The sequence below is a fragment of the Salmo salar genome, chromosome ssa21 (assembly GCF_905237065.1).
Source record: "Salmo salar chromosome ssa21, Ssal_v3.1, whole genome shotgun sequence".
NCBI lineage: Eukaryota > Metazoa > Chordata > Actinopteri > Salmoniformes > Salmonidae > Salmo > Salmo salar.
In genome coordinates, this window is record NC_059462.1 from 48,021,754 (window position 1) to 48,039,315 (window position 17,562).

Below are 17,562 nucleotides of genomic sequence, written 5' to 3' on the forward strand. Positions count from 1 at the left end.
TCACAGAATGTGTTTTTAAAAAAAAATAAAATTGAAAGCGGGTAAAATCCATATATTAGCCACGTCATTGTTTAAGCCGCGAGGTTCAAAGCCTGGGAAAAAAGTTGCGGCTTATAGTCCGGAATTTACGGTACTATTTTATTATTATTACTATCACTGCAGTGTAGGGAATGAGCTCTCAAGGTTAACATTTCACTATACTGTTTTACAGCTGTTGTATCCTGTGCATGTTGCTAATAAACTTAAACTTTAAACTTTGAAACAGATGCCGTTTAAACAATGCCCTTGAGATAAATAGCAGCTGCCAGTCCCCCAACCCTTAACCCACATTTGAAAAAGTGAAATGGTGTATTGAAGTCATCCACTTTAGTTCAGAAATGAGCCTGGGTTCTGTTCTTGCTCCAGCGGGTGCGAGGGGAGTTAGAGCCTCCGGACTACAGTCCCAGCAAGCTTGGCTTAAGCCTGAGCACGTGTGTCTGATTTGCAGTTAATGACATGTGTCTGCACGAGACTCATAAACTTGACTTTGGCCTTCAACAAGAGTTGTCCCAAGACATTATCACCCAGTTGCCTGTGAAATGAAATACCACAGGGAGCAAAACAAACAAAGACCTCTGATAGCCTCTGATGTGCCTGAAAATACTCCGTTTTGACAGTGAACATTTACAAAAGAGCATTGTGTTTATTCTATAGATGTGAACGTTTACAGACATTATTTGTTGACATTAACAGCTGTCCATTTTATTTACATATTTTTTTCACTATACGGGCTTTTTATATTGCAGAAAGTTTTTAGTATTGGAAAAACTGTAGAGAGGAGTGATCTCTGTGTCCTCTTGTATAGTATATGCTAGCAGCTGGACTGTAGCGCTTTGTACGCTTTGCTCCTCAAAGCAGGAAATCCCTCTGGCCTCAGGTGCTGCAACTGCCTCCACTGATTCCTATCTCCTTAGGCTAATAATGTATGATGATTCACCTAGAAAACAGTGTGCTTCACTGTGTTTATTAGTCATGTTTACGAGTTGCCTCGTCTTTCCTACGTTCAAGCTGGAGTTTCAGTACTGTAAGCGGTGCACCACTATTGCTCACTGGGTTTCGAAACTATTCATGTTTTTATTAGCGTGTGTCATAAACCCAACTCAGAGGAAGCCATGCTCATGCAGGGCCTGCTAGCCAGGGTGACTGAAGTGATTCAGCCTTGGTTCAAATCAAATTTTATTAGTCACATGGGCCAAATTCAACCGTGAAATGCTTACTTACAAGCCCTTAATCAACAATGCAATTAAAAAAATTGAGAGTGGGGGGGGTCAATGTAAATAGTCCGGGTGGCCATTTGGTTAATTGTTCAGCAGTCTTATGGCTTGGGGGTAGAAGCTGTTAAGGAGCCTTTTGGACCTAGACTTGGGGCTCCGGTACCTCTTGGCGTGTGGTAGCAGAAAGAACAGTTTATGACTTGGGTGACTGGAGTCTTTGACAATTTTTGGGGCCTTTCTCTGACACCGCCTAGTATATAGGTCCTGGATGGCAGGAAGCTTGACCCCATTGATGTACTGGGCTGTACGCACTAACCCTCTGTAGCATGGTTTTAAAAACTTCCTGTTCCCCTCTGCTTATTTCAGTGTTAGGAAATTCTTCCATTGTTACATGCTTCAGGCTTCTTATTTCAGTGGATGTCACTCTTGCCAGGCGTTACAAGCTTATGAAATGTAGCTATAATAGCATTATGTCCTAGACCCATATTGTGGCTAAGCTGTCTAAAGTTATGATCTGTCCAGTCTTTGTTGCTGTTGTGTTGTCGTCCAGTAAAGTGTTGTCATCCAAAGATTGTTTACCTGTAATGCTGGTATACACATTCATTTTACAACGTGGTACATCATCTCCCAACAATAATGATTACAATCAGATTTCCTTCCACAGAGAACACTGTAATAATTTAGAATCAGCACAATAAGTACCTATGGTCTAACTAACCATAATGATCTTGTCTCCTTTCCCCACAGCAAGAAAACTCCTGCTCCAGATGTGGTCAAGTCAAACCCATCCAAACGCCACCGGGATCGGTTGAACGGGGAGCTGGACAGGCTGACAGGCCTCCTACCATTCCCTGAGGATGTGCGCTCTCGCCTGGACAAACTCTCTGTGCTCCGCATCAGCGTCGGCTACCTGAAGGTGAAGAGCTTCTTCAAAGGTGAGTTTCATATCAAGTACCAGTCAAGTACCAAATTAATCAAGCAGACAATTAACAACTTATATTCTCATCAAAGATCAGTGCAGTCTATGCATTACAAAGCAGTTAAGGAGAGAACTTGGTGAATAAATGGTGTTGTGTACAGTATGTCCTGTCAGTGTCAAAATAACCCAAAGAGAATAGACAGATGCAGTAAGAAACTAAAGCCTCTTGAGGAAATGTTGTGTAGTAGACTACAGTATTTAGCAGAGCATCAGCTGACCCAGGACATGTAAACATGACAACAATGACACTAGAATCTCCAACACAGCATACACAGCAGTACCAGGCCTTCCTTTGGCTCTCAGAACTAACTTACTATAGCATGCTATGGCCTCATTCTAGCTAACTTACTATGACATGCTAGGTCCTGATTCCAGCTTATTTACTATGGCACGCTAGGCCTTGATTCTAGCTAACTTACTATGGCACGCTAGGCCCTGATTCTAGCTAACTTACTATGGCACGCTAGGCCCTGATTCTAGCTAACTTACTATGACATGCTAGGCCCTGATTCTAGCTAACTTACTATGGCACGCTAGGCCCTGATTCTAGCTAACTTACTATGGCACGCTAGGCCCTGATTCTAGCTAACTTACTATGGCACGCTAGGCCCTGATTCTAGCTAACTTACTATGGCACGCTAGGCCCTGATTCTAGCTAACTTACTATGGCACGCTAGGCCCTGATTCTAGCCATTTGTAAACACATTTGAATTGAATTGAACTATTTTGATGTACTGTTGAAAGTCTGCACCCCCCCAGTGGGTTGGCAGCAGGACAGCCACAGAGCACGGTCCCCCCGTGGGTTGGCAGCAGGACAGCCACAGAGCACGGTCCCCCCGTAGGTTGGCAGCAGGACAGCCACAGAGCACGGTCCCCCGGTAGGTTGGCAGCAGGACAGCCACAGAGCACGGTCCCCCCAGTGGGTTGGCAGCAGGACAGCCACAGAGCACGGTCCCCCCGTAGGTTGGCAGCAGGACAGCCACAGAGCACGGTCCCCCCGTGGGTTGGCAGCGGGACAGCCACAGAGCACGGTCCCCCCAGTGGGTTGGCAGCAGGACAGCCACAGAGCATGGTCCCCCCGTAGGTTGGCGGCAGGACAGCCACAGAGCACGGTCCCCCCAGTGGGTTGGCAGCAGGACAGCCACAGAGCACGGTCCCCCTAGTGGGTTGGCAGCAGGACAGCCACAGAGCACGGTCCCCCCGTAGGTTGGCAGCAGGACAGCAACCGAGTGCGCTCCCCCGTGGGTTGGCAGCGGGACAGCCACAGAGCACGGTCCCCCCGTGGGTTGGCAGCAGGACAGCAACAGAGCGCAGACATTAATAACCCTTGTGTAGTCTTAACATTCTGCATACTCCCGTTGTCCTAAGGGTAAAAAATGACCCGCCTTCACTAAACCCCTAAAATAAAGCAGCTTAATTGAATTTTAAACCCCAAATCTATTTTGCATGAAGAAACAACCTGTCATTCATCACAAACTTTGTAAATATCTGGGTTTTCCCTCTTCACAATGCAGAAAGACTGCATTTAATCAGTGGACACAACTCGTTTTTATTACAACACACCCGTCATAATTGTTTTCTTTCCTAAATTAGAGGTTTATTATTATTACTATTATTGCTAAAGGTACTGCATAGGTGTAAACATACATTTTTAGGCAAGAGATAGCACTTGTATAGCCTAAGAATGTATCAGAAACTTGCAAAAAGTAGTTTTGAATGCATTTTATTGAAGGGAAACAATAACAATCTTGTACTTTTTTGGCAACATAGTGATATATTCTTATATACTGTACAATGAGGAATTCAACTACAAAATACTAGTCTTCCCACATTTTTTTTAACCATTGCCTCCACCCACAAGGTTAATAAACAACAACAATAAATAAGAATAAAATAAGATAATGGATACAAAACAAAAACATGAAGAACATAAATCAATCATCTCTAATTAGCACATGTAGGACGGTATACAAGTGTGTGTGCATGGACTTTGCAGATATATTCCTCACATGTGCAGCACATAGTGTTTGTTTTACAGGCCTTCTTTGGGGGGCAGAATTGACATCTCCTCTTGCATGCCCCAGCTGCAGCCTCAGGTGGATAAGGACAAGATTCAGCTCCCTGAATAGCTTTCACAAGCGTTGTAGAGGCTGCTGTGCAGGCAAGGCGCTCCTTTTTTTGAAAGTGCCTTTCCCAGCTGTGAAGGCCTCTCTCCCCCTTGTTGCGAGGAGTGCATGTTGGAGCTCAGGCTTGTTCTTTCTAACTGTGCCAACCATGGTGATCTTCCTCTTCATAAGAGGTGAAGAAATTGTCATACGTGACATTGTGCCCCCTCAGTCCGTCTGTCACATCAAGCACAACCCGCATCCCCTGATTCTTCTCCGGGCCTCCGCTGGTCGGCTTCCCTGTGTAGACTTGCATCTTCCAAGCGTAGCTGGATTGTGCGTTACAGGCCACCCATATCTTGATGCAATACTTTGCTGGCTTGCTGGGCATATACTGCCGGAAAGGAATCTCTTTTGACCTTTTGACAAAAGAGATTACTATCAGTAATTAGTATCCGTGTCACAAAAAACAATCACATAAATCAATGATATTACAGCAATATATAATAAAATTAGCAGTGAAAATCACTTGCATTACAGATATGAAAATAAAAATGTACCTGTGAATGGAACCAGTTGCTCCTCCACTGTTACTTCAGGCCCAGGGTTGTAGAGGTATGGCAGACGCTCCACCCACTTCTCCCAGACCTCTCTTATGGCAGCCAGTTTGTCTCTCACACGTCTTGCAGGTCTTGACTCACGGTTATTAAATCGTAGCATTCTTGAGAAAGGGTGAAAGACTCAGTGACATTGTGGCATGGAAAATCCACTCTCTGCATCCCAGAGACTACATGTAGCCTCGCCTCGGGACCTATATACCCGCTAAGATTAGCAGCCCTATGTAGGCACGCAGCTTAATCTCATCCATCCTTTTCCAGTTGTCTCCATATTTACGGAAACCCTCCAAATTTGTAATCTCCAGTGTGATTTTTTTCGATGGCTGGTGTGATGAACATGTAGAATGTTGAGGCGATGTCCTGGGCATGGGCAAATGCATGTCTTGTGGGCCTTGGGGTCATCCTTATGACATTTTGTGCTGCCATCCTGCCCTGGTTGTCATATGGTGACAAGGACCATGTTATTTTGCTGTTCTTTTTCAAAAATCTGTCTTTCAGCTTAGGGTATTTCTTCTTCATCTGAAGATGATGCATCGTGCTCTGGGTTGTATTCTTCCCCATCTTCTTCTTCAGATACCTCCTCCTCTTCGAAATCATTGTCCTCTTGTTCCTCCTGGACATCTGAAAAAATCAGATCTACGACCGGTTGGGCACTGAAACGTGCACTCATGGCTTCAGCAAAGGGGGGACTGGGGGGGAACTATCATCTGCAGCACCTTTATAGTCTCTGACTGCATTCCCCATTAGTAAACAATGCTTTCAATAAATGTTTATTTTGTCTGACATTTTGTTTATTTTGTCTGTGAACTTGAGTCGTGTGGTGTCGTGGAGGGGAGATGCTGCACATTAGTTTGGTCTGATTTCAATCTCAATTTCCTGTGTGTGTGTGTGTGTATCTTTGTGGTTTTTGTGGTGTGTAAATTATTTTATAACTGCCGGGTCAAAAATGACCCTAACAGGCTGACTACACCGCTCACGTCGCGTGCACGAGCGTTGCAAAATAAATGTATAAATCTATATTATTCAATTATTGCACCCACAATGCTCGCGCGCGCCAACGAGCATCTGCGTTGCCAAGGGATAAAATAGATAGATCGCGCTGCAAGTCCTGCCTCTCCCATCTCCTCATTGGTTTATAGAAGCAGGTACCCACGTGCCATCTCCTCATTGGTTATACCCACATGGGTGACTGAAAGACGAACGAGGTCAATGGCGGTAATGCACCTAATTTATGAAAGTTGCCAATCGCAATATAAAGTCATGAGAAGAAAAGGCCTAGAAGGACGAGAGATGATTCGGTTGACTGTTATATGTGTGGATTAATTGTCGGAGTAGAGGACCTTGTGCATTTCAGGTAAAATAACAATGTTTATATCCCAGGACAAATTAGCTAGCAACAGCAAGCTAGCTAGCTAAATTGCCATAAAGGTTTAATGCTTTTCGACCTGTCCCCAAATTAATGTAATTGGTTCAGAGTTTGTTTTGATATTTTAACATGCGTGTCGTGATCGCGTTTGGTGTGCGGGGACAAAATAAATGTATTCACGATGGCGCACGCGCGCAGCCGGTTTGGGTTCCGTGTTAGCGGAACCCTCTAGGAAAAGTCTTCAAATTTCAAGTTGAAAAAATATTATTATGGGGTTTTTCTCTGCTGTTACACATAGTGGTGGGTTATTTTTTTACCCTTAATAAGACAACTCAAGGGATAAATCAAGATGTTGGTTGTCTAACCTGTGTCACCCAAATGTTTGGAGCCTCAGGGTCCATTTTTACTTTCAAATCATACCACAACAAACTTGTCTCCAGTAATGCACTTGGTTAGTAGACCACATAATAGGATGCTTTTTATTATACTGTATCATTTAAATGGATTATGTACATCAGTGAATCTCTGTGATATGTCATGGCTGTGATGGGGAACATGGCAACAAAAATAGTTAAATAAACGGGCTGTGGAGAACATGATTCCAGAACCCCAAAAAAAACCTAAAATCATAGCAAAATACTCCAATCAGCATCTGTCTTGGTTAACCATGTCTTAGTGGTCCATCTATCTAACCATTTCTATGAATTTCCTATCATCAAATCTTTAACTCTTTTTACCATGTGTTGTTGTGGTTGATGATAATCGATAGGAGAAAGTCCTCTGTCCCCAGAGGAGAACCCTTTGTAGAACTATTTTTGGTACCCTTTTTGGTTCCTTTCCACAGAGGGTTCTACCTGGAACCAAGAAGGGTCCTCCTATGGGGACAGCTGAAGAACCCTTTTGGAACCTCCCCCCCCCCCCCCCACACACACACACACTTATCCTGTGACTAGGACCAAGACACTGACATAAACCAAATGTTTGGTTCTAAATTATACAGAACAATGTCCAGTGACTCATAAGATGACTCATCGTTGAAAAACCAACTCCAACACCCTCAACATGTCAGCCATTAAGGGTTAACAGACATCAAAGCCGGAGCGTTGGCAGATGACTTGCTGAGTCAGTTATCTTGGCGCCTCTGGCACCGCCACCATATCCTCTCAGTCTCCTTGTCCTTTTCCACTCTCAACCCTGCCCAGAACCCTAGACGATGGTGTATATGGGCAGTTATATCTGTACAAACAACCAATGGCTTATTTATTCACATTCTCATTGAATCCTCAGTAACTCAACCTCTACCGCCATAGGCACCAACATGAGGTGCTGAAGGGGGCTGGGCATTGGTTTACGAGGTGTTAGAACTATCCCTCTCTTCCTACACTGTATTTAGCTCAGAAATATGCCTGGGCTGTGTACAGCACAAGGCTTTGCTGATGTTAAGAATGGGTAGGCGTCGCTGGTGTTGAACGAGTGCAGCTCAGTTAATCTTAAACCAGAGGAGATTACATTCCTAAAGATAGTTGACTCCTGCCCTTACGTCTGTTAGGGTTGAACTGGCTATTTGTTTGCATAACTTATATAATATACTGGGGAAGCTATGCAACAATATCAAGTATATGAACTACGGATAAATCAACTGCTGAAGACAAGAAGAACTACACCCGGAGACAGGAAGTGCGTCACGAGGCTGGGACCAGCCTGCACGCCGACGATAGGAGGAGCAAGTTTAAACCACGCTCCTCCTCCCTCTGACAGGCCAGCATTGAGCGGGAACTATCTCTGTCAGAGTATAAAAGGGAGAACAAAGGAGGTGTCGTTCTCTTCTCTGTTTGCCCTGCGAGGTGTCACAGAGAGACCGTATATATATACGAACCACACATTTACCACACACGAGTTTGCATTATTTAAAGTACAAGTAAATCAGAAGTTACTATGTGCTGACTATTTTGTTCTGATACCAGAATTGAATTGACGTAACTTTAACACGTCTTAGTGCCCTCTCACCCCTTTCGCTCCCACACAAGAGACAGGCACGCCAACAGGCTCATTCTCAGAGACGAGTTCTTATCTCACCTTTGCGTGGGGTAAGTGTGTGACTTGGTGATTCTTTCTCGTTATCTCTTTCTCTCTCTCTTTTTCATTATCTGTCTCTCAAACATTTTCATTATCTGTCTCTCAAACTATCTGTCTGTCTCTGAGGTGTGTTGTTCCTCTGTCATTTCTTTGTCACTTTTTTAAAGTAGAACTGCACTTCCTGATTTGGCCTCGTTTTTCAGCAGTGCTAATTTAAAAGATGCTAGCGGCCATGACTGAAGGCAAACAAGAGTTGTCTTTGGGGTGTGGTTTCATGTGGGTGGTATTTTGGGGTGTGTCTTTGCCATCCCATCACACCAAACAATAGCTAATTCGGTTATATGTGGGCTAAAGTAGAGAAGAAGAAGTGAACAGAAAGTTAAGCCGGCGCTGACCTTGTGTTTACGAAGCTGACAGCAGCTAGTTAGGCTAGCCAGCTGCAGCTAGCTATTATGCTATCTAATGATAGCTAGCTGATATTTCTTTGTCAAATCACAGTTATGCGAAGATAGATGTGTTTGTGTGGGTTCCTCCTGCACTCTCTATTCCCTAAAGAGTAATGTGACTGGATGAAAGACCCACGCCTCCCATACACTCCTACTGGCACTGTGTGACCCACGCTTCCCTACACACTCCTACTGGCACTGTGTTACCCACGCCTCCCTACACACTCCTACTGGCAGTGTGTGACCCACGCCTCCCATACACTCCTACTGGCAGTGTGTGATCCACGCCTCCCTACACACTCCTACTGGCACTGTGTGACCCACGCCTCCCTACACACTCCTACTGGCACTGTGTTACCCACACCTCCCTACACACTCCTACTGGCACTGTGTGATCCACGCCTCCCTACACACTCCTACTGGCACTGTGTGACCCACGCCTCCCTACACACTCCTACTGGCACTGTGTGACCCACGCCTCCCTACACACTCCTACTGGCAGTGTGTTACCCACGCCTCCCTACACACTCCTACTGGCACTGTGTGACCCACGCCTCCCTACACACTCCTACTGGCAGTGTGTGACCCACGCCTCCCTACACACTCCTGCTGGCAGTGTGTGACCCACGCCTCCCTACACACTCCTGCTGGCACTGTGTGATCCACGCCTCCCTACACACTCCTACTGGCACTGTGTGACCCACGCCTCCCTACACACTCCTACTGGCACTGTGTGACCCACGCCTCCCTACACACTCCTACTGGCACTGTGTGACCCACGCCTCCCTACACACTCCTACTGGCAGTGTGTTACCAACGCCTCCCTACACACGCCTACTGGCACTGTGTGACCAACGCCTCCCTACACACGCCTACTGGCACTGTGTGACCCACGCCCCCCTACACACTCCTACTGGCAGTGTGTTACCAACGCCTCCCTACACACTCCTACTGGCACTGTGTTACCCACGCCTCCCTACACACTCCTACTGGCACTGTGTGATCCACGCCTCCCTACACACTCCTACTGGCAGTGTGTGACCCACGCCTCCCTACACACTCCTACTGGCAGTGTGTGACCCACGCCTCCCTACACACTCCTACTGGCAGTGTGTGACCAACGCCTCCCTACACACTCCTACTGGCACTGTGTGACCCACGCCTCCCTACACACTCCTACTGGCACTGTGTGACCCACGCCTCCCTACACACTCCTACTGGCAGTGTGTGACCCACGCCTCCCTACACACTCCTACTGGCACTGTGTTACCCACGCCTCCCTACACACTCCTACTGGCAGTGTGTGACCCACGCCTCCCTACACACTCCTACTGGCACTGTGTGACCCACGCCTCCCTACACACTCCTACTGGCACTGTGTTACTCACGCCTCCCTACACACTCCTACTGGCACTGTGTTACCCACGCCTCCCTACACACTCCTACTGGCACTGTGTGACACACTCCTACTGGCACTGTGTTACCAACGCCTCCCTACACACTCCTACTGGCACTGTGACCCACGCCTCCCTACACACTCCTACTGGCACTGTGTGACCCACGCCTCCCTACACACTCCTACTGGCACTGTGTGCCTTCGTCCACAGGAGGGATCTTTTACAGCACACACACACACAGACACATAAGCACACACACACACACACACACATCCAATGTCAGCACACATTTGTGCAATGGCAGCTTCAAGGGCACTGGACCCATCCCGTATATAACGGTCAGGTTTTTTTTCTCCTGACACTGTGAGGCTACTTCCCCGTTATTATCATGTGCTGGAGGAACAGACAGATGGTGACACCGCAGCGATGCAGCGGCATTCCCATACTACTATGAGTGGCATGTTTATGAGCATACAGCACATGCCAATGTTACCCCTAACACTTTGACCCTCCTATGGCATCCACACGTTGTGGACATGCTGCACCTGAATCCATGCACACCTGTCTCAGCCCCAGCCGGTCAACAAGTTTAAAGAGCATAGTGTCCATGCCAATTTAGCCTTGCATGACATGGTGTTTTAAAGACCAGGCTGGTCAACTTTTAATCAGAGCTCAAAGGGCCTCGGTTGCATTGATTTTCATTCTTTATTTGATATGAGGGAACAATGGACGCAAGGTCATTTATACACTTGGCAATATCAGATTATGTAATCGCACATCGCATTGTCTTATGGTCCCTACTGTGAAGTAACCAAAGAGCTTTGATATCATTCATTGTGATGTCGTTCATTGTCAAATGTTTCCGTCGGACGGGTTGAATTCCCAGAGACCGTGTTATTGTACTGTGTTATGTAGTGTAGTTGGATATCTCAAAGGGGTCAGCGATCACAGAAGAGTATGGACTTAGAACACTAGCGAAAAGAATCATGAGCCGTTTCCATTGTATGTTTTCTGGTGAAAACATTACACACGACACCATTATATAATACAACATTATATAATATATTTATCTTATTCTCGCAGGAGCACAATAGTGAGACATACATGTAGTATACAGATGTATATACTGGGTCATATTAACATCTGAGATCTGGACATATGTATCTCTGTTCTTTATCTTCATTCTTAGATCAACCAAATGTGTTGGTTCCCATGCCATTGGCTGAGTGGACGCACAACAACAAGTGTTCAAGTGCGCTGCATGGTTTCAGAGGGTATTTTCCTTGGCAGCACTATAGATAGTCCTTTATAGGTCTCCGTCCAGTCAGCACCACTACATATAGTCCTATATAGGGCTCTCTCTAGTCAGCTGCTTGTTTAAAGAGCTGATATGGCCCAAACTGATTTGAAAACAACATGTGTGTCCTGGCATTGTAGCTTGACTTCATGAGAAAACGCTAGATGTGTGTCACTAAAAAAGCGTAGAAAATAATGGACCGCCTGTTAAGTTCATTGTAAACATCCTCTATGTCTGTTTGCCATTGTAGCTGTAAATGGAATGTCCACAACTCACCCACATACAGTGCATACAGAAAGTTCATTTTGTTGTTAGTCTTATTCTAAAATGTATTAAATATTTTTTTTTCTCTCATCAATCTACACACAATACCCCATAATAGCAAAAACTGTTTTTTAGAATTATTTTCCAAATGTATAAAAAAATAATAATGAAATATCACATTTACATAAGTATTCAGACCATTTACTCAGTACTTTCTTGAAGCACCTTTGGCAGCGATTACAGCCTCAAGTCTTCTTTGGTATGACGCTGGGCCACTCAAGAACATTCAGAGTCCTGAAGCCACTTCTGCGTTGTCTTGGCTGAATCTTGTTTCTCATGGTCTGAGAGTCCTTTAGGTGTCTCCAAGTGGTCTGTCAAGTGCCTTTTACTGAGGAGTGTATTTCCCTCTGGCCACTCTACCATAAACGCCTGATTGGTGGAGTGCTGCAGAGATGGTTCTGGAAGGTTCTCCCATCTCCACAGAGGACCTCTGGAGCTCTGCCAGAGTGACCATTGGGTTCTTGGTCACCTCCCTGACCAAGGCCCTTCTCCCCCAATTGCTCAGTTTGGCCGGGCGGACAGCTCTAGGAAAAGTCTTGGTAGTTCCGAACTTATTCTATTTAAGAATAATGGAGGCCACTGTGTTCTTGGGGACCTTCAATGCAGCAGAATTTTTTTGGTACCCTTCCCCAGTTTTGTGCCTCTACACAATCCTGTCTCGGGGCTCTATGGGCAATTCCTTCGACCTCATGGCTTGGTTTTTGCTCTGACATGCACTGTCAACTGTGGGACCTTATATAGACAGGTGTGTGCCTTTCTTCTAAGTCATGTCCAATCAGTTGAATATACCTCAGGTGGACTCCCAAGTTGTAGAAACATCTCTAGGATGATCACTGGAAGCAGGATGTACCTGAGCTCAATTTTGAGTCTCATACAAAGGGTCGGAATACCTATGTTAATAAGGTATTTCTCTTTTATTTATAAATTGCAAAAAAATTGAAAAACCTTGTTTTTGCTTAGTCATTATGGAGTATTGTGTCTAGATTGATGGGGGGGGGGGGGAAATTATTGCATCCATTTCAAAATAAGGCTGTAACGTAACAAAATGTGCTACTTGGGCGAGGCAAGAACCTGTGACCTCTAAAGGCCTGCTACTTGGGAGAGACAAGAGCCTTTGTTTTGGAGAGGTCTTGTCGTTTGTTATTGAATCATGATTAACTGATCATTAGTCCAAGCTGATTTGTGTAAAAGTCTTTAAGTTGTAATTTACTTGTCAACCCAATATCAACATATCCAAGGGAGGCCATTTTATTGAAGTGACATGTTTTATTTTTATTGCCTGTTTGCTCTCACTCAGTGGTTTGCCTTTCAGTATAGCGTGAGAATCCATCGTTTTAATTATGTTTTCATTTCTACTAACCGAATTTGGTGTTCTGATCCCACTGCTGACACCATACCCCCCTTTTCTGCCTTTTTTTTTGATCCGAAGAACGTTAGACGTTGGAACATGCACACCATTCTGTCCAGGACACAGGCATTAAGGTTGGTCCTAAAACACAATCCAGTTTGATTGAAGTATAACCTGGGTAACTACCATACAGGTAGAAAGGGCATAGTTTATGATTAGTCATCTTTTGTTGGAAGGTTGACCTTAGGGAGGCAGGTGGTGGTCAAACCTTCAGTAGATCCACTGCCGTTGTCCTCCTTCACCCTCTCACTGCCGTTGTCCTCCTTCACCCTCTCATTGTCTGCCTGTGTGTTGTTTTTTGCTCTTTCCAGGCTGGCCTGCTACCATGGTTTATACTCTGACATTTAACAAATTCCACCGATGATCACTCAGTTAAAAAAAAAAACTATAATCAATAGACCATGACCCAATTCAGAGCTTTATAGAGAATTGTCAGGCCATGAGAAACATGGAGGATGCATTAGTCTTTCTGTGAGTCATATCTCTCAGGGCATTGAAGAATTGTGAAATATCAACAACAAAATACAAGCTAGGAAAGATGACACCAATTCCCCCTCCTTTAGAACAGCAAAGAATTCAGAAGAAAACAAACAACATTTTGTGATGCTAACAAGCATGACATAACAACAGAACGGGAGAAGGGTTATATTTTGTCTGATGTGGCTGTGGGGGTGCCATGGAGGTCACGGAGTTAGCGTAGCAGTTAAGAGCGTTGGGCCAGTAGCATCTGCCGAGTCACCAACAATCCGATGTTCCGGTTTTCATGGAAAATAGGCCTGTGACTTGACTTCTGCTTATGGACATTAAACAAGGCGACACTCCATCAAGGCGACACTCCGACCTCCACATTTACTGGATTGGTTGAACAGTGCTGAAGAGAACATCCCCCAACAGTTATTTTTCTTCTTCTGGTCAAGACCAGTATTTTATTTATTTTTACTAGGCAAGTCAGTTAAGAACAAATTCTTATTTTCAATGATGGCCTAGGAACAGTGGGTTAATTGCCTTGTTCAGGGGCAGAACGACAGATTTTTACCTTGTCAGCTCAGGGATTCGATCTAGCAACCTTTCGGTTACTGGCCCAACACTATAACCACTAAGCTACCTGCCGACCTCTAGGATCTCTCTGTACTTTTCTCCGTTCATCCTTTCCTCATCCTGACTAGTCTCTCTGTCACTGAAAAATATCTCCACAGCATGATGCTGCCACGACCATGCTTCATCGTAGGGATGGTGCCAGGTTTCCTCCAGACGTGACACTTGGCATTCCAGTCCAAAAAGTTCAATCTTGGTTTCATCCGATCAGACAATCTTGTTTCTCATAGTCTGAGAGTCTTTCAATGTCTTTTGGAAAACTCAAAGCGGGCTGTCATATGCCTTTTACTGAAGAGTGGCTTCCGTCTGGTCACTCTAACATAAAGGCCTGATTGGTGGACTGCTGCAGAGATGGTTGTCCTTCTGGAAGGTTCCCACATCTCCACAGAGGAACTCTGGAGCTCTGTCAGAGTGACCATCGGGTTCTTGGTCACCTCCCTGACCAAGGTCCTTGTCCCACGATTGCTCAGTTTGTCCGGGCGGCCAGCTCTAGGAAGAGTCTTGGGAGTTTCAAACTTCTTCCATTTAAGAATGATGGAGGCCACTGTGTTCTTGGGAACCTTCAATGCTGCAGAAATGTTTTGGTACCCTTCCCCAGATCTGTTCCTCAACACAATCCTGTCTCAGAGATCTACAGTTAATTCCTTCGACCTCATGGCTTGGTTTTTGCTCTGACATGCACTGACATGCACTGTCAACTGTGGGACCTTATATAGACAGGTGTGTGCCTTTCCAAATCATGTCCAATCAATTGAATTTACCACAGGTGGACTCAAATCAAGTTGTAGAAACATCTCAAGGATGATCAATGGAAACAGGATGCACCTGAGCTCAATTTCGAGTCTCATAGCAAACGGTCTGAATACTGCTGGTATTTCCGTTTTTATTTTTAATACATTTGCAAAAAAATTGAAAACCTGTTTTTGCTATGTCGTTATGGGGTATTGTGTGTAGATTGCTGAGGATTTTTTTTAAATCCATTTTAGAATAAGACTGTAACATAACAAAATGTGGAAAAAGTCAAGGAGTCTAATATTTTCCGAAGGCACTGTAGGCCAATTTCAGCGTGTTTTTTTTTTTTTTTGTCTTCAAGCTATTCCCGTACGTCCTGGCACAATGGGCTCCTTCTCCCAGCTTTGAACTGCCTTGAAGGTGATATTGATCAGAGTGGTAGTATGATATGTAGAGGACACCAAGCACAGACTACATGCACACGTGAGGCATGGAAACTGCTACTTAGTTTGAGATGCCAGATGGTAATCACTTTTGCCAAGGAGGAAGATTCCTATCCTTTGTTGTGCCCCCATCCCACAATATCTGTGAACAGACAGAGAATAACTCAAATTGTTCAATGCATCCCTCATATTGAGTTATGAATGGTGCCTAAACACTGCTTATTTACCTAGATGAACGCCTCATCCATGTTGGCTTAGTTGACTTTCATGTGCAGTTCTCCATAATGCAGTGCTTCTAACAAGTCATGAAAACGAATTGACAACATTTCTTCAGACGACAGCCAAATTTATTCTGACAAACAATTAAACTTTTGCCTTATAAGAAAAGCAATTTCCCAATCTCCAAAATACTTGGACTATACTGCACTGTGATAAAAGGCAGAAGATGTTTCCTTTCCCTACGGTCATAACAGGAAGTAACAGATGTTTCCTTTCCCTCCTGTCATAATAGGAAGTAACATAAGATGTTTCCTACCCTCCTGTCATAACAGGAAGTAATAGAATCGGTTTCCTTTCCCTCCGGTCATAACAGGAAGTAACAGAAGATGTTTCCTCCACTCCGGTCATAACAGGAAGTAACAGAAGATGTTTCCTTTCCCTCCAGTCATAACAGGAAGTAACAGGAACATTAATCAAGTGATTGACTGAGGGATGGCCTTATAGGGAAGCTGGCTCACACCATTGGCTCTCTCTGTGTCGTTATACCCACCCCTTCCTGCACATCTGCGTGTGAATAGAGATCTGTGTTCTAGATCTGCTAGAACTAAATGTTTTCAAATCAAGATAATATTCCCGTATGCATCGCTGGCATGGTTTCATTTCTCTCCCTCTTTCTGAGGCTGTGCTGCCACCCCCCTCCCCCCACTACCCTCCCAGCCCCTCTCTCTCTCTCTATGACAACATCTTGCACTTTCCTTTATACTCATTAACTCACTTTCTTGCAGAATCTGACTTTCATCTGACCGTCAACTGCATTAAACATTTTCTCTATTATTCTCTATTTTAGAGCTCCTTTCAGTCTTTTAAGAGCTGGTACTCAGTCTCTCTTTCTGGCTAGCACGGTCTCTCTGGCTAGCACGGTCTCTCTGGCTAGCACGGTCTCTCTGGCTAGCACGGTCTCTCTGGCTAGCGCGGTCTCTCTGGCTAGCGCGGTCTCTCTTTCTGGCTAGCGCGGTCTCTCTTTCTGGCTAGCGCGGTCTCTTTTTCTGGCTAGCGCGGTCTCTCTTTCTGGCTAGCACCCTCTCTCTTTCTGGCTAGCGCGGTCTCTCTTTCTGGCTAGCGCGGTCTCTCTTTCTGGCTAGCGCGGTCTCTCTTTCTGGCTAGCGCGGTCTCTCTTTCTGGCTAGCGCGGTCTCTCTTTCTGGCTAGCGCAGTCTCTCTTTCTGGCTAGCGCAGTCTCTCTTTCTGGCTAGCGCAGTCTCTCTTTCTGGCTAGCGCAGTCTCTCTTTCTGGCTAGCGCAGTCTCTCTTTCTGGCTAGCACCCTCTCTCTTTCTGGCTAGCGCAGTCTCTCTTTCTGGCTAGCGTCCTCTCTCTTTCTGTCTAGCACCGTCTCTCTTACATAAATCTACTCTCTTATCTCGGAGGTGCAGATTTAAGTATGAATTCAGTGTATTCAGGCAACACAATGCACTACCTTGATGGGCTATTAAGTCATGTCTTTCATGTACATAATATACTGTAGACAAAGCTCTCCTAAATAGCCAACCCAGCTGTATTACCTCCCCCTCTTTCAGTTAATTAAATACTGTTGAAAAGATGTCAACTTCTTTAAGGGCTATGCCAGTTCCTCCTACTCTGAATGAAAGGAAGTCACTCCTCTTGCCTGGAGGGAATCACATCGAGGAAACATCAAACTCTTGTTCTACAGTTCTAGAATCCTCTAATGGTGTTTGTGACAGACAGAGGAGGCCACAGTTGGCTGCTGGTTAAGGCTCTCTCAGAACGGTGTCGGGTTTCATAGCCAG

The 17,562-nt window shown here is 45.1% G+C and overlaps 1 protein-coding gene across 1 annotated transcript in view; it reads left to right on the forward strand.

Annotated features, from left to right (window-relative positions):
- Positions 1–17,562, forward strand: part of ahr2a (aryl hydrocarbon receptor 2 alpha) — a 71,885-nt gene that overhangs the window by 19,935 nt on the left and 34,388 nt on the right. Inside the window, 1 exon segment of the mRNA NM_001123684.1 lies at positions 2,001–2,188. Within this exon segment, the coding sequence (NP_001117156.1) occupies positions 2,001–2,188 (188 nt within the window).